The sequence below is a fragment of the Arvicanthis niloticus genome, chromosome 27, assembly GCF_011762505.2.
Source record: "Arvicanthis niloticus isolate mArvNil1 chromosome 27, mArvNil1.pat.X, whole genome shotgun sequence".
In the NCBI taxonomy this organism is placed as follows: domain Eukaryota; kingdom Metazoa; phylum Chordata; class Mammalia; order Rodentia; family Muridae; genus Arvicanthis; species Arvicanthis niloticus.
The window spans coordinates 23,395,958-23,410,973 of NC_133435.1; the positions used below are offsets into that span (position 1 = coordinate 23,395,958).

General features: G+C 44.2%; 1 protein-coding gene across 3 annotated transcripts in view; it reads left to right on the forward strand.

The window, feature by feature from the left end:
- The window catches only part of Tmem150c (transmembrane protein 150C), a 77,224-nt gene extending 63,661 nt beyond the window's left edge, over positions 1-13,563 (forward strand). For 2 of the 3 annotated variants that reach the window (XM_076926418.1, XM_076926419.1), the window contains exons 6-8: positions 4,311-4,438; positions 6,793-6,970; positions 11,494-11,851. In XM_076926418.1, the coding sequence (XP_076782533.1) occupies positions 4,311-4,438; positions 6,793-6,970; positions 11,494-11,702 (515 nt within the window). In that variant the 3' untranslated portion in view covers positions 11,703-11,851. Of the gene's footprint in view, positions 1-4,310; positions 4,439-6,792; positions 6,971-11,493 lie in introns of all 3 variants that reach the window. The other variant, XM_076926420.1, reaches the window with a different exon arrangement.
- Positions 13,564-15,016: the final 1,453 nt, after the last annotated feature.

Below are 15,016 nucleotides of genomic sequence, written 5' to 3' on the forward strand. Positions count from 1 at the left end.
AAACAAGCTTCTACTAGCTTTTGCTGGAAGGTGTCACACCGGCCAGGATTCAGCCCTTGTTACCGTTCAGCATGCTTGGTGCCATCTGGTAGACACAAAACTGATTGAGATTTGTGTTCAGTGAGAGCAAAGCCACAGTCAGTTATTTATCAACTGAGAGTGGAGAAGAATCTTTTCTTTCTTTCTCTCTCTCTCCCTCTCCCTCTCCCTCTCCCTCTCCCTCTCCCTCTCTCTCTCTCTCTCTCTCTCTCTCCTCTCTCCCTCTCTCTCTCTCTCTGTCTCTTTTTTTACGATTATTGTTGTATATGGTGGCCGCTTTCCTCTACCCCAGGCCGGTCCCCGGTAGACCTTGGGCTATCACTTTAAGCCTTCCAGCTGCCTTTAAAAATAGCCTTCACTGCTTATAAGTTGCTGCTTTTGACAGCTGTATAGGCTGTAATTTATAGTCTGAAAGAGAGTCCATGTGGCACTTATTAAAATTAGTTAGCAAAGATCTTTTATCTTTTTGACAGACTAATCAAAGATTAAATGCTCGGTTATTCTCTTCACAGAATTAGCTGCACTCTTTGTCCTAAATGTACGCTTTCCTCTCCACTCGGGAAAGGACCCAAGACAAATGTGTTAAAAAGAGCAATTACCCTGCCCTGGGGAGGATGTGAGGGTACAGCTAATAGCTAAATGACTTCAGTCACCTAACAGAAGCCGCCTGCCTCCCTCGCTCCTTCAGCCAAAACATCCCGGCTGCCTTGCTTTCCCACAGCCATAAATAGGAACCACTGATGTATAAACAGTAAAATTAACAAAATAGAAGTCAGCCGAGTGCCAGCTGAGGACTGTGACAGGGAGACGTTATTCTAAGCTCCCAACTTGAAAACTCCAACTCCAATCAGTCTTTAAACATTTCATTTTTAAAAGTCAGCTATGTTTCTATTTGTGGTCTTTTAAAATAGAGAGGAAATCAGATAGGGAACTCCCATACAACAACAACAACCACTTACGTAGGCCCAAAATGGCAGAGGGCTAGGTTTAAAAGTTCTCTTTCTAAAATTGTTAATACAAATATAAATTTCTTTTATTATGTCTTGTTTGGGGGTGGGGGAGGTGGCTTACGCACATCACATGTGTGTGGAGGTCAGATGACAACTTTCAGAAGTTAGTGCTCTCCTACCAGGTAGGAGAGCTGGTAAGTCCTGGGGATTGAACTCAGGTTGTCAGGCTAGGTGGCAAGCTTCTTCACAAGCCATCTCACTGGCCCCAAATCAATAATTTTTAATGAAACTTAAAAGTATATTTATTAACCTATTAGAGGCTAGAGGGATGGCTCAGCTGTTAGGAGCACTGGCTGCTCTTCTTGAAGACTGGGGTTCAATTTCCAGTATCTACATAGTGGCTCACAACTATCTGGTCCCAAGGGTACCTGATACCCCCTTTTCTGAGCCCTGCATATGTATGATACACATACATGCAGGCAAAACACACAAAGTAATTATTGTGTAAGCTGTAAAGTGTATCTATTGGTCAGAAAGTAGCTGTCATGAGAGCAGTCCGTGTATGTGATATGAAGATGCCTTTGAAATTGCTGTATTTCCCAGAAGCCACTTTTGAGAAGTTAGAACTTGATTACTGTGTGGTTGAAAATTGGCTCTTTTAACAGATAGTTTGACTAGAGACAGATTAAGTTCAATAATTCTTAGAGAGGCAAATCTTCATTAGTTCTGTCTTTCTGAAATCCCAACTACAATCTCTCTTAAAGGGGGACCTTGTCTCTTAAAGGGAGACCTTGTCTGAGCTGGTTAGTACAGCGTTGGGGGGTGGAAAGGGCAAAGCCTCGTGTTTGGAATATAACTGTCAAAACTGGGCCAAATTATTATATTCAAATATGGGTTTCTATTCATGATAAAGCGACTTCTCACCCATGTTCCAAAGAGAAAGCCACTGATTCCAGTAGGTGAACACATCCATGTCTCTAGGAAAAACATCCATAGTGCCTAAAGTGGTCCAAGTCCCCTGTGCTGGGCAGGGAGGAAGACTGTGCTGTCAGGTGGGTCAGTGTGAGAAGCCATACTGCTTCTGTGTTTAGAGTGCATGTCAAAGTTCTTGCACAATATATCCACAAAGTTAAATGCCCAGCAGAGAGTTCCCAGGAAAAGGTTTTTCACTAGTTGTCTTCAGAAGAGATCAACTGTGCTACATCTGTGTTTTGTTCTTCTGCCGTGACATCCTACAGTGTTAATTAGCAAGTGTTCCTATGGGTTCTAAGCCCTTCCATCCTGACCTAAGGATGCTCTGTCAGTCCTGTCTAACTAGCCCTCTCCTGCCTTCTTCCTCCTGGTCCCATCCTAACAACAAACACAGTGTCATGCTTTTGTAACGAATAGACTTCTAGTATAATCCTCCTTGCAACTAACAGACTTCTGGTATAGCTCCATGGATATTGGTTGTAGAACTGTCAGCTTGGTTATTCTCTGATCAGTCATAAGCCTTAGCTGGAACGTGTGCCAGATATGAATCAAGTTTTATTCCCATTGCTGGTCAGAGGTACTCATAGTTACAAATGAGTTCTGGATAACACAGCTCAACACAGTGAAACCCAGCAACTCGGGAAATGTGGATGGATGGCTTCTCTCTGTTAATGGCTGGAGAGACAGGGATTTGGAGTCAAGGCTAAAACCCTTAGTAAATAATTTCCAGTTGAATTGTTATATAAATAGGGTAATTTTGTCTTCCCTGATGAAATATAGTATCAATAAAGTCATAGGAAGTTGTTACTACTTTCCCTTATATGTGGATATAATTTAATTACCAATTATCTTTCTTTATTTATAGACTAACTTTACACATACACATATGTGTACACATACACACACACACAGAGACACGGAACTATCTCTGCATACGCAGTAATAAAAGATGATTTTCAGGTTGGTGGCTTGAGTGCAGACTGTCCTCAAGGCCTCTATTAGAAGTGGGTTTTGTTGATATGCCTCGGCTGCTTGATATCCATGGGTGGCCTGCACTTTTCTGAAGAGAAATGAAGGAGGAGTGAGTAGATGGGAGGGAGGGAGTTAGGGGAGGGACTGGGAGGAGAAGGGGAAACTGTGGTTGGAATGTAAAGATAGACGATAGATAGATAGATAGATAGATAGATAGATAGATAGATAGATAGATATGATAGATAGAAGACAGACAGAGAGAGAGATGATAGAAGACAGACAGACAGACAGACAGATAGAGAGATGATAGACAGACAAATAGAAGTGGGGTTTGAAATCTAACCCCCCATTCTACCTTTATACTCTCAATTCACATTTTAAAAGTATCCTTCTTAAAATGAGTGATTAAAATCATTTAAGCGAATTAATTTTCAGTGAATTTAGTTTGTCCTGATGTGTCCTCTTGTTCTCTTTCCTCTGTCTTCTGCCCTTTCTGTTATAGCACTGCTATAAGTCAAAGGTGATTGACCAGCGAATCCTGACATGTCCTCTGTCCCTGTCTTTTCGGTTTGTGCCATGCCTCTACAGTACTCTCCCAACCCAGTCTGAGCTTCGCTGACCTTGCTCTGAGAACAACCCTATGAGCGATGCTGTCGTCCCTGCATCACTGGAGGGGACACATACACAGTGCTGCTTTGGGTCTCCTCTGATTCCCCAAAAGCTCAGAATCATAAAGCAGCCAAAGAGTCTAAGCACTGAATGAAAAGGTCCTTTGAAAAACTGTCAAGAACTAGAGGCAGCTAAGGAATGCAGAAAGTAGACAAGAGTCTTCCCCAGGGAAGAGCACACCAGTGGTTATCCAATACCAGATGGTCGGTCCTGAAAGCGTATTGTCAAGTAGCATTACACAAACAGAGCAGGTTGTACTTATGTATTTAGGGATAGTTACATATACATATGCATACATATATGTGTCTAATAACAATTAATCAAAAAAAGAAGCCATGAGTTTGTAAGTAGGTGTTTTGGGAGGGTTTGAAGGGAAGAAAGGGAAGGAGAACATGACATTCTATAATCTCAAAAATAAAGAAATAATAAAGAAAATTTGTCTGTGGTGAGATTTAAGACATACTGTGAGACCCAGCCACGGTGGCTCATGTCAGTAATCCCAGCATTCAGAAAGCTAATGGAGGAGAAGCCTGGGTTTGAGCCTGGACTACATCCTGAGTTCCAGGACAGCCTGGACTGCATAGCAAGACCTTGTCTCGGAAAAAAAGTTTTTAAGAGTCTTACTTTTCTGCTGCGGTTTTAGACTTCTGCCTTTGTCTAGGCCTGTGATTTATGTACTTTAATTTTATAATTTGTTTTATTCCCTAGCCCTCGTGGTAGCTGTTCTGCGCTTCATCCAGCTGAAACCAAAGGTTTTAAACCCATGGCTGAATATCAGTGGTCTGGTGGCGCTGTGTCTGGCATCCTTTGGGATGACCTTACTTGGTAATTTCCAGGTACTTCCTTTGGCATTTCTGCCTCCCTCTCGTGCTGGTAAGATTATTCATGTCTAGATTGTTAAAGCCTGAGGTATAGTCACTGAATGGCCCATATTATTCTGCATGAACTTCAGACACAAGTAGACCCTTGGGTCCTGCATCCTCTATCCCCAGGGTCTCCATGTCTGTTCCTATCAAACATGAGAGTGCTAACTGCAGGTACAAATACCATGATGGCTGGGAAGCAGCTGACAACAGCTGGGCTTCTCCTACAAGGATTCCTTTAGAGGACAGCTCACCGTTTTCTTCATTACAAACAGTGTGCTTTTCTAGATAACTCAACGCTGACCAGTGTATATGATGAAAGCTTGCATTTCACGATAACAAGTTTACATGAAAGTCAGGATGGAAAGCCAAGAATTTCTCCAGAATCCCTGATTCATACAAAGATGTGCTAACCCTGACTCACCCTCCTAGAACTCGGAAGCCTTGTGCACACACCTGGAAGAGTGACTTCCTCTTGTCCTGAATGGCTTCATTTTCTCTGTAGTTGGCTAATTTCCCTGCCTCCCTTTGCTCCACATTCCCTCCACTGTGAGCAGACAAGATATATATCCTGTCCTTCTCCCTGACCTATTGAGTGAACTCCAGATGAGAGAGGCACTCAAGACCCTCGGCATTCTACGGCATGCTTGCCTTTGTTCTCAACAAAACACGCTAGTGGGTTTTCTGCGCAGCTCTTTCTAGTTTTCACCCTTACTCCAGCTGATTCATTAAAGCAGGATCATTTATTCCTCACCTTGGCACCCAGCAAAGCAATGTTTTCTGCATGATGTGTTGTTGAACAATCCTATTCCCTATCAAGCTGGATAACCAGGAAGCTGCACTCTTAGAGTGTATGGCTCAGGATAACAAGCCGCCAAGAGCATCTCTGTCGAGATGGCTGCCGAGATCTTGGTGGCAGTCTTCCATCTTGTCTGAGTGTGCTGCAGACAGAGGTGTAGCTTTAAGTTAATACCCACCCCCAGACCTTTGAGCTTTGATGAATACTGAAGTTCATATTTCACTCTGAAGTCCTAGAAGAATCCCAGAAATGAGTTGTCTTGGAGAAGGACAAAATTTAAAGCTATGAATGATGACACCCAATGTGAAGAACACCCTTGCTGGATTACCTATTGGGAGTATTTAGGGAACAGATAATCAACCCTTTAGCATATGGGATAAAAAAAAATGTTCCTATTGCTGCCTCTTTTTTATAAACTTGAGGAAGTTTGAACCATACATGACTGTATTACCTAATTTAAAAAAAAAAATCAGGTAAAATAGGAGTAATAAATGAAATGGGTTAGATTCAACATGAGAAATTGATTTCTTACAAGTGAATTTAGCTTGAAAAAATCATTACTTTAAATAAGTTTTAAAAATATACCTTCTGCATTATGGGGGAGGGGAGTGGCTTCCTAACAAAGAGTGGGGGAGAAGATCTATAACCAGAAACAATAAAGATCATAAGAGAAAGGTATTATTAATTTAGTGCACACTTACAACAACATTGTCAGACAGTAAAATAGCTGAGGGCAGTGTAAAGTTTTAAAACAATATTTCACCGTGGTTTAAAAGCTGTCTCTTGAGCAGATTTCATTTTCCTGTAGGTACAGTTAAAATACACGTAATTTTATAAGGAGTTTTTAGTGATAGGCACCTTCTGTGAGATGGCTGTGTAACGATTTGGAGAGTTTTCACATCTCTAACAGCCAACAGACCCAGGGGAGTCTCAGACTGCAGAAGCCTTGAGTATGGATCTTCTGACAGGGTTGTTCTTTAATGGCCCGTGCATCTGGCTAACGCTCAGAGCTTACAGTTTTCTTTATTACTATAGGAAAACAAATCCTAGAGAATTCCTATTAACATTGGGTAGGCTTGTGTTACACAGACAAGCCTGTTGTCCCTAGGGTATCACTGTGTGCCAATCAAATCTTCCCATGCCAGAACCAGCGTTTCTCAGTAAGCACGCATCCACAAACCGACTCTCATTCTCTTTCGGCTTGAAAAGCAGAATCTGGGATGTGTGCCCACAGGAACTTGACATTTCCCTTTTTATGTAATTCTCCTGCTTTTTAATTTCCTTTCCTTAAAAGCTTTTTCTGGAAAATAAATTCGGGAAATAGATCCCTACCTCCTGCAGGGTTTTCTAAACAAATGTTTTTAAGTTTGGGGAAAAAACGATTTCTTTACTCCCTCTCTGTAGATTTTAACCACTTGAGAATCAACACAAAGAGGCTGGAGAGACCAAGAAGCCCAACCTTTCCAATCTCTGTAGCCCCACTCAGTCTGTCTCAAATGAGCCTCCTTATGCCTTCTCTGTCTCCTAGCTCACAAATGATGAAGAAATCCATAACGTGGGGACATCCTTGACCTTTGGGTTTGGCACACTGACCTGCTGGATCCAGGCCGCATTGACACTCAAAGTCAATATCAAGAATGAGGGACGGAAAGCTGGAATTCCAAGAGTTATCTTGTCAGCCGTCATCACTCTCTGTGTAGTCCTGTGTATCCTTTGAGGGCTCTTCGTCAGGGACAGTAGAGCACAGGTAAGCTTTATGTGCAGAAAACCATTGCCCTTCTCGGTGTGTAGAAAAACTATCAGGTCAAAGGGTCAAAATGAACCTATTGCTTTGTGTTCTACCTTTAAAAATGTCTAGCCAGGGGCTACAGAGATGGGCTACAGGGCTGGGTGGTCAAGAGCACTGGCTGCTCTAGCAGACAACTGAGGTGTGAGTCCCACACCAAACGGTGGCTCACAACTGCCTGTAATTCCAGATAGAAGGCCAACTGTGCCCTCTTCTGGACTCCTCAGATACTGGGCACACTACATATACATACATGCAGACAAAACAACCATACACAAAAATAAAAGTCTTTTAATTAATTAATTAATTAATTAATTAATTGGAAGTTTTAGATCAGCCTACATAGTGAGTTCAAGGTCACGCTGGATCACATCAGAACCTGTCTCAAAAATAAAAGTAAAAAAACAAACAAACAAAAGCTATCAGACCAGATTTTTATACAAAAGAGCCAAAGAGAGACAGGTGACTTCTGCCAAAGCAGGCTCTGCTCTCTGAAGGTTATCTCGGCTATAGGAAAGGTGTCATGTATTCTGCCGTGAGCCACTTCTTCCGTTTATGAAAACCACGGTACAGAAATCCAAAAGACTGTTGTGGGTTTTTATTTTTTTCCCATTTTAAAAAATATATCTGTGACTTTAAGTCTTGGTAGAGTTAGGTTACTGATTGTCCTTAAAACGAATTACAGGGGACAAATGTTTATATCTCTCAGGATATACGTTTTTTTTGGAAAACAAATTCAGGAACTAGATGGCCTATGTGTGTGGTTTTCCTGTTATGCATTTCTCTTTCTCCCCTCAGACTTTGAACCAAGGGAGAAGAGACAAAGAGCTGAGGGAAAATTGGCCTTTATTCGTAGTGAATGGGGGTGGGGGTGGGTGGGGACGGGGAGATCAGCTCAGACCCCATCCGCACTCTGTAGCCAGTAAACTGGGGAGGAGTGGCTCAGGCTCCAGCCACACCCTGCCATCAACAAGCAAAGGAAGGGAAAGGCAGAACATGCCTTACTCCCTCAAACCCCAGACAAGTCCCAGAGAGCCAGGCAAGCCATCACACAGCCCTGGTCCAATAGAAGTCACCAGCTCCTGTCTGTGTTGGCCATTCTTCTGTTGCTGTGCTAAAACACCCTGACCAAAAGGAACTCAGAAGACAAAGAGTCTGTTTAAGCTTACAGATCCACAGTGTTTGAGTCCATCATGACTGGGAAGCATAATGGTTAGAGCAGGAAGCTGGCTGTTCACTTTTTCACCCATACACAGGAAACAAGATGAGGAAGTAGGGCAAAGCTTTATAAAGCTTCAAAGCCTGTACACTGTAACATACTTCCTCTAGCAAGGCTCCGTTTTCTAACAGTTCTGGAATTTTCACACACAGAACCACCAGCTGGGGATGGAGTTTTCAACTACAAATATGGAGTCTGTGGTTGGCATTTATCATTCAAACCCCCACCTCAGTCAGTTACACTGAGCACAGAGCAGATGAAAAAAATCAGCCTTTATTCCTAGTAAACGGATTAGAATGGCTTGGGCCTCACCTACACGCTGTAGTAACCAGTATTTACTCAGACAGGTTCTCCTCAGAAGAGGGAGTCATGATTCTTAAGTGGTCACGCACAGCTAACACACACCGCAGTCAGTCAGTAATCCCCAGTGTTTGCTGAGCGCTCACCCTGTCTAGGCGTCATTCTAAGTGTGTGAAATGTATTGATCCTTTCAATCAGAGGTTGAGATTTATAGATAGGCTAATTTGTCCAGGATCGTGCAGATTGCTACCTGATACAATATGATCAAAGAAATCATAGCTGCCATTTCCCCGGCAAGTTAACCCAGCCCTGGTGACATTTTCTGCCCTGAGTCAGAAGAATGTGCAGTCTTTTGGTGACTCTGGGGTGACAGCTGATGGTTCTGATTGGATTGCATCTGAACACTTGGAAGTGCTACTGCCCAAGTTGGGGTTTCTATTGCTGCAAGGAAACACCATGACCAAAAAGCAAGTTGGGGAGGGAAAGTTTTATGTGACTTACACTTCCACATTGCTCTTCATCACTGAAAAAAGTCAGGACGGGAACTCAAACAGGGCAGGATCCTGGAGGCAGGAGCTGGTGCAGAGGCCACAGAGAAGAGCCTGCTGGCTTGCTTTCCCTGGCTTGCTCAGCCTGCTTTCTTATAGAACCCAGGACCACAAGCCCACGGCTGGCTGGGCCCTCTGCCATTGATCACTACTTGCGACACTGCCCTACAGCTGTGTCTCACAGAGGCAGTTCCTCCACTGAGGCTCCTTCCTCTCTGGTGACTCTAACTTGTGTCAGGTTGACACAAAACCAGTGAGTACAGTTCCTTAGAGTCTGGGATTCCTGGATCCAGGCTCAGTCAAGAGAGGAAAGAGTGCTGGAGTAGTTTCACCTGCTCTTATAGTCTCCGGAAGTCCCTGAAGATGGTAGGTCTATGTATTAAAGACAGAGCACAGGTAGATGTCCTCAGATAAATCCAAGGGACATACCTGATTTTTCTGAATGAATGTTTTTGGTTCTCAGACTGTTATTTCACTAAGACATGCTGTGAGCCTTTGCTTTTTCCTCAGCTCCCTTACTTCTATACCCATGTCATATGTGTGCACACACTACCCACTTTATGTATTACACATATATATTTCTTTAATATGTATATATACATTTAGGAAAAGGATTGTCATCTGATATTTCATTGGCCTTTTCAGATTATTTTGTTTTTCAGAAGTTTTTTAACTTTAACATTATTTATTTTTACAAGTATGACTGTTTTGCCTGCATGTGTGCCTACTGGTACGTATGTTTACCACCTCTGTACCTGGTGCCCTTGGAGGTAGGAAGTGGGACTCATTCCCTGGTACTAGAATTATGGATGGTTTTGAGCCACCATGTGGGTGCTAAATGCTAAGGCCCAAAGAATAGCTCAGTGGTTAAGAACACAGGTTGCTCTTGCAGAGGACCTGGGTTCAGTTACCAGAATGCACATGGTGGCTCACAACCATTCATAATTCCAGTTCCTGGGAACCCAATGCCTTCTTCTGACCAGGCCTGTGTAAGGCCCCCATGAATGGAGGACCTCACCCAAGCCTCGGGAATTCGAGGCCACCTAACTGTAAGACACCAAACGATGTAATCAGCAAGAGGCATATTTTAATCAGTATACTGAGGTCAAGACCTGTACCCCATGCAGGGGCAATGGGGTCTGACCCCGGGGCCTTGGAGACAGAGAGAATTTAAAGCCCAAAACCACAACTGGGGGGGGGGGGGGACACCACAACCCAGGGGGAGTAAGGGAGGGCTGTTGGAGAGCACCTGTGGAAAGTCCCAGCCCATTATTCAGTTTGTGACAGGGTACAAGAACAGGCTATTCTCTAAGAGTCTATACGTAATCAGCCAAGTTCCTGGTATCCAGGATGTACAGACACGCCGAGAACTCCCAACTCAAACTCTCCTGGTATCCAGGGTGCACAGGCATGCTAACTTGAACTCTCAGCTCAAACCCTATTCAATCTATCTTATGGTCAGTTTTTAGTTCCTGGTACCCATAGCGCTTGGTCGCGCTGTCCTGAACTCCCAGCTCTGAACTCTTATCTTATTTATTTTGTCTTGTGGATAGCTAGTTTCCTAGGACCCAGAGCGCAGAACAAGCTGATCTGCACTCTTGACTCCATCTGTGGAAGGTTTAAAAAATTTTAACTCTTTCACCTGCACGTGATATGCATACATATTTGCACACAAAACATTCACATGTAAAATGAAATGAATAAATTTAATTTTAAAATAAAAAAGTCTCCATTATGGCATTACACACACACACACACACACACACACACACACACACACACACACACACACTGTGTGTGTGCGTTTTGAGACAGGTTCTCTTATAGCCCAGGATGACCCCAAACCCATTATGTAAGTGAGGTGAGCAGAGAGCTCTGGGTCCTCCTGCCTCCACTTCTCAATTGCTTCTCTTGGAGCACTCACTCGGTTTAATGTGCCTAAAAGAGCAGAGTCGTCGTGGTGTGAGCACCGTGGAGCAGACACTGTTGTGTGGTGGTAGCTGGGATCTGGAATGTTCCACAGGGTAGTCGCCCTTTTGCTACTCTCTCATTTAACCAGGCAGGTGTGGAGTTTAGTCGTGCATGGCCAAGGAGTTTGTGTAAATCCACCAATTCATGCCTGTGTGAGTGTGACTTCCAGCAAGCTCCCCACTTGGCCTGTTTCTTGACTCTCAGTGATGGTAGGATCACTGTGAGTGTTACAGGAGAGTATCTGTGAACACATGGAGAAGTATGCCCAGCATGGCACACAGCTCAGCATAATCTAATAACACATGCAAATACCAGCTTTCAGCTAACCCTGTCACTTTGCTGTTAGCTTGGCCGGTGATGGGGAGACTAATGTGGTTGTGACCTTCCTTGACTCCTGCACCCCAGATTTCATCCTCATGGCCCAAGATATCCATATGTATGCAGCCAGGGTCCAGTGGGGCCTGGTCATGTGCTTCCTGGCATACTTTGGCACCCTGGCTGTGGAGTTCCGACACTACCGCTATGAGATCGTGTGTTCCGAGTACCAAGAGAACTTCCTGAGCTTCTCAGAAAGCCTGTCAGAAGCTTCTGAATATCAGACCGACCAGGTGTAACCCATCAGCTTGTCCTTGGGGGAGCGGTGGGTGTGGCAACAGGGGAGGGGCCAGGACACACTCACGGGACTTGACACATCACCTCACGACGCTTTTCACACACGGACACATACTTATGGCCACATCTGACAAGAGAGCTTTTCAGGGCAGGTTATTTCTTTCTTGAACAAGCACAAGCCCTCATGTATGGAAAAACACACTGTCGCACTGAAAACATGCACGACAGAGCCAGAAGCTTGTGCATGATCACCTCCCCGCCCCTGCCCTCCCAGCAGGCCTTGCGCTTCTCATCCTCTTCACGTTTCCAGACTGGCATCTTCCTCCAGCAGAGTGAGGCCGGCCGAATGTAAAGCAAGAGTCAAGTCGCCTTCGGGTCCGCAGGGCTTGAGATGAGCATGGGGGTAAGTTGTGGATCTGGTACCAATATTCTTGAGCGGAAAACTGAGCAGCATCTGACTGGATACACACCGCACTAAAGCTGTGACTGTGTCCTGAGAGGCATGGACAGAGCTTTCCCACCAGGCTGTCTGTCCTCGTCACTGTTCATCGGTCGGCTTTGTGGATCCAGAGAGAGAAGCATGCAACAGAGAGTGCCCGGGAAAGAACACTCTGCCTGAGGAAGATCTCTCCAAATGTGGATGTTCACTGGCACGGTCTGTTGTCGCTATGGCAGGAGGTACAACCGAGAGGGCGTGGCTTGGTTTTTACTTCCACACTGTATCATGCACAGTTCCAGTTTTATAGCTCGTGGCTTGCATTTTCTTTTTTAAGTACCACTTCCATGGGTCTATGTAGGCCTTGTGGATAAAGGTGTGGACCAAAGGCAAGAACTTTGTTTTGGTTTCAAGTATGAAAGGGGTATACTTGCAAGCGTAATTTATATTTGAAGAAGAAAAAAAGATTCTCGAAGAAGCACAATCTGTGTAGGGTGGGAGGTATGAGGTCCCCTGTGGGCTCTGGGCAAAGACAGGTTATCACTCTTGCTGCAAATCCAACCCAGGGGAGGCTTTCATATCCATGTGTTGCCCAAATTTTATAGTTTCAGTACTGGGGACTTTTCAGATTTGGAAATTATAGAAGCAAATTAAAAACATTGCCCACCCTGAAACCCCATTGACACAAACAGCTGCAATACTGCTAAGCATTCAGAGGTGAGCCCATAGGTGCAGGGGTTCAAGGCCATCCTAGATCCCTGTGTCAACAACAGAATGCCAAGTGCACAAGCACCCCCTCCCCCACCAAGTGCACTGTTTCAAAAAAAACTCTCCAAATCCATAGGGGTCTCGGATACCCCGGAATGTAATGTGAAGAACGCTATTTTGTAAATGCAACCCAAAGTGTAGCTTCCCAAGGAGGGGTTCAGATGTTACATCTCACTCTCCATTCCCAGCCGAGTGCCTAGCACATAGTAAGTGCTCACTAAGTGTCCACCGAATAGGTTTACTGGCTGTTTCTGAGTGGAGGTAAGGACTAGCAAAAACGATTCAGAGACAAATGACAGAGTGAGGAGGGAGAGGGAGGGACGGTCACTCCCGGGCAGGGAAGGGAGTAGAGACCCTCCGTGGTGTGAGAAAGAGCCTCGAGGAGACTGCTCTCTCATTTAAAAGGCATCTTACTGTAAATACTCCAGGGGGACGTCTTGTAGACTGTGATGGGGTTTCTTTCTTTTCTTTTTTATATTTTAAAGATTTTATCAAAGAACAGACCATTTTATTTTACTCTACGCACTCCAAGTTAAAGAGCTGTGGTGCCACACTTCTGCTTTCTTAGAGCGTGTGTAACAACACAGCCTAACAGAGTCCAGCAGGGACGGACAACACTCACTGCGAGCTGGCCACTAAAATAAAGGTGTTTACGCAAAGTCGGGACTTCCTTGTTTCTTACACTAACAGTTCTTCATGGGTGTGCACACACATGTCTTTGTTTCTTACACTAACAGTTCTTCATGGGTGTGCACACACATGTCTTTGTTTCTTACACTAACAGTTCTCCATGGGTGTGCACATACATGTCTTTATTTCTTACACTAACAGTTCTTCATGGGTGTGCACACACGTCTTTGTTTCTTACACTAACAGTTCTTCATGGGTGTGCACATACATGTCCTTGTTTCTTACACTAACAGTTCTCCATGGGTGTGCACACACGTCTTTGTTTCTTACACTAACAGTTCTCCATGGGTGTGTACATACATGTCTTTATTTCTTACACTAACACTTCTTCATGGGTGTGCACACACATCTTTGTTTCTTACACTAACAGTTCTTCATGGGTGTGAACATACATGTCCATGTACACTAACAGTTCTTCATGGGTATGCACATACATGTCCTTGTTTCTTATACTAACAGTTCTCCATGGGTGTGCACACACACACGTCTTTGTTTCTTACACTAACAGTTCTCCATGGGTGTGCACACACACACGTCTTTGTTTCTTACACTAACAGTTCTCCATGGGTGTGCACACACACACGTCTTTGTTTCTTACACTAACAGTTCTCCATGGGTGTGCACATACATGTCCTTGTTTCTTACACTAACAGTTCTCCATGGGTGTGCACACACACACGTCTTTGTTTCTTACACTAACAGTTCTCCATGGGTATGCACATACATGTCCTTGTTTCTTACACTAACAGTTCTTCATGGGTGTGCACATACATGTCCATGTGGGCTGTTTGCTTGCAGAGCATGTTCTTTGTTTGTTTTCTTGTGAAGGACACAACTCAGGATCAGTCAAATGGAAGCGGTGCACAGGTAAAAAGGAGGGCGGGCTTGCCCACAAAGCATCCCACTCTCCCAGCCTGGAAGCTCCCCACAGCTCACTGTTCAGGAGTGGAGTTGACAGTTCTCCATCCCAGCTGTGCCCCCCTCCCTCCTCCCGGAAGTGGGTGGCTTGGAGGTCTAAGCACCTGATGGCTAGCCTCATCCTAAAGTTTCCTCAGTAGCATGAACTCTCTACATGAACACGTTCATCACAAATAAAACACTGCTGTTATAGTCTATGGGTGTTAGGAATTCCATGCCAGGAATAGAGACAAAATCCAAAAGCATCTTATCTGAGAAAATGTTTTCATACAATAAAATTTTATTCTTTCTCCTCCCAACTCCCCCCACACCTACCCCACCCCTTGTCCAATTTCTCTCTCGATAAAAAGCTAAAATCAAAGCAAACTAAAAAGAGCAGTAAGACAAAACAACAAATAATTCACAAAAGGACATGGAATATTTGTGTGTGTGTGTGTGTGTGTGTGTGTGTGTAGAAGCTGGTTTTGTTTCTCAGCAAGTACCAATTATGAATATCTTCTTGGT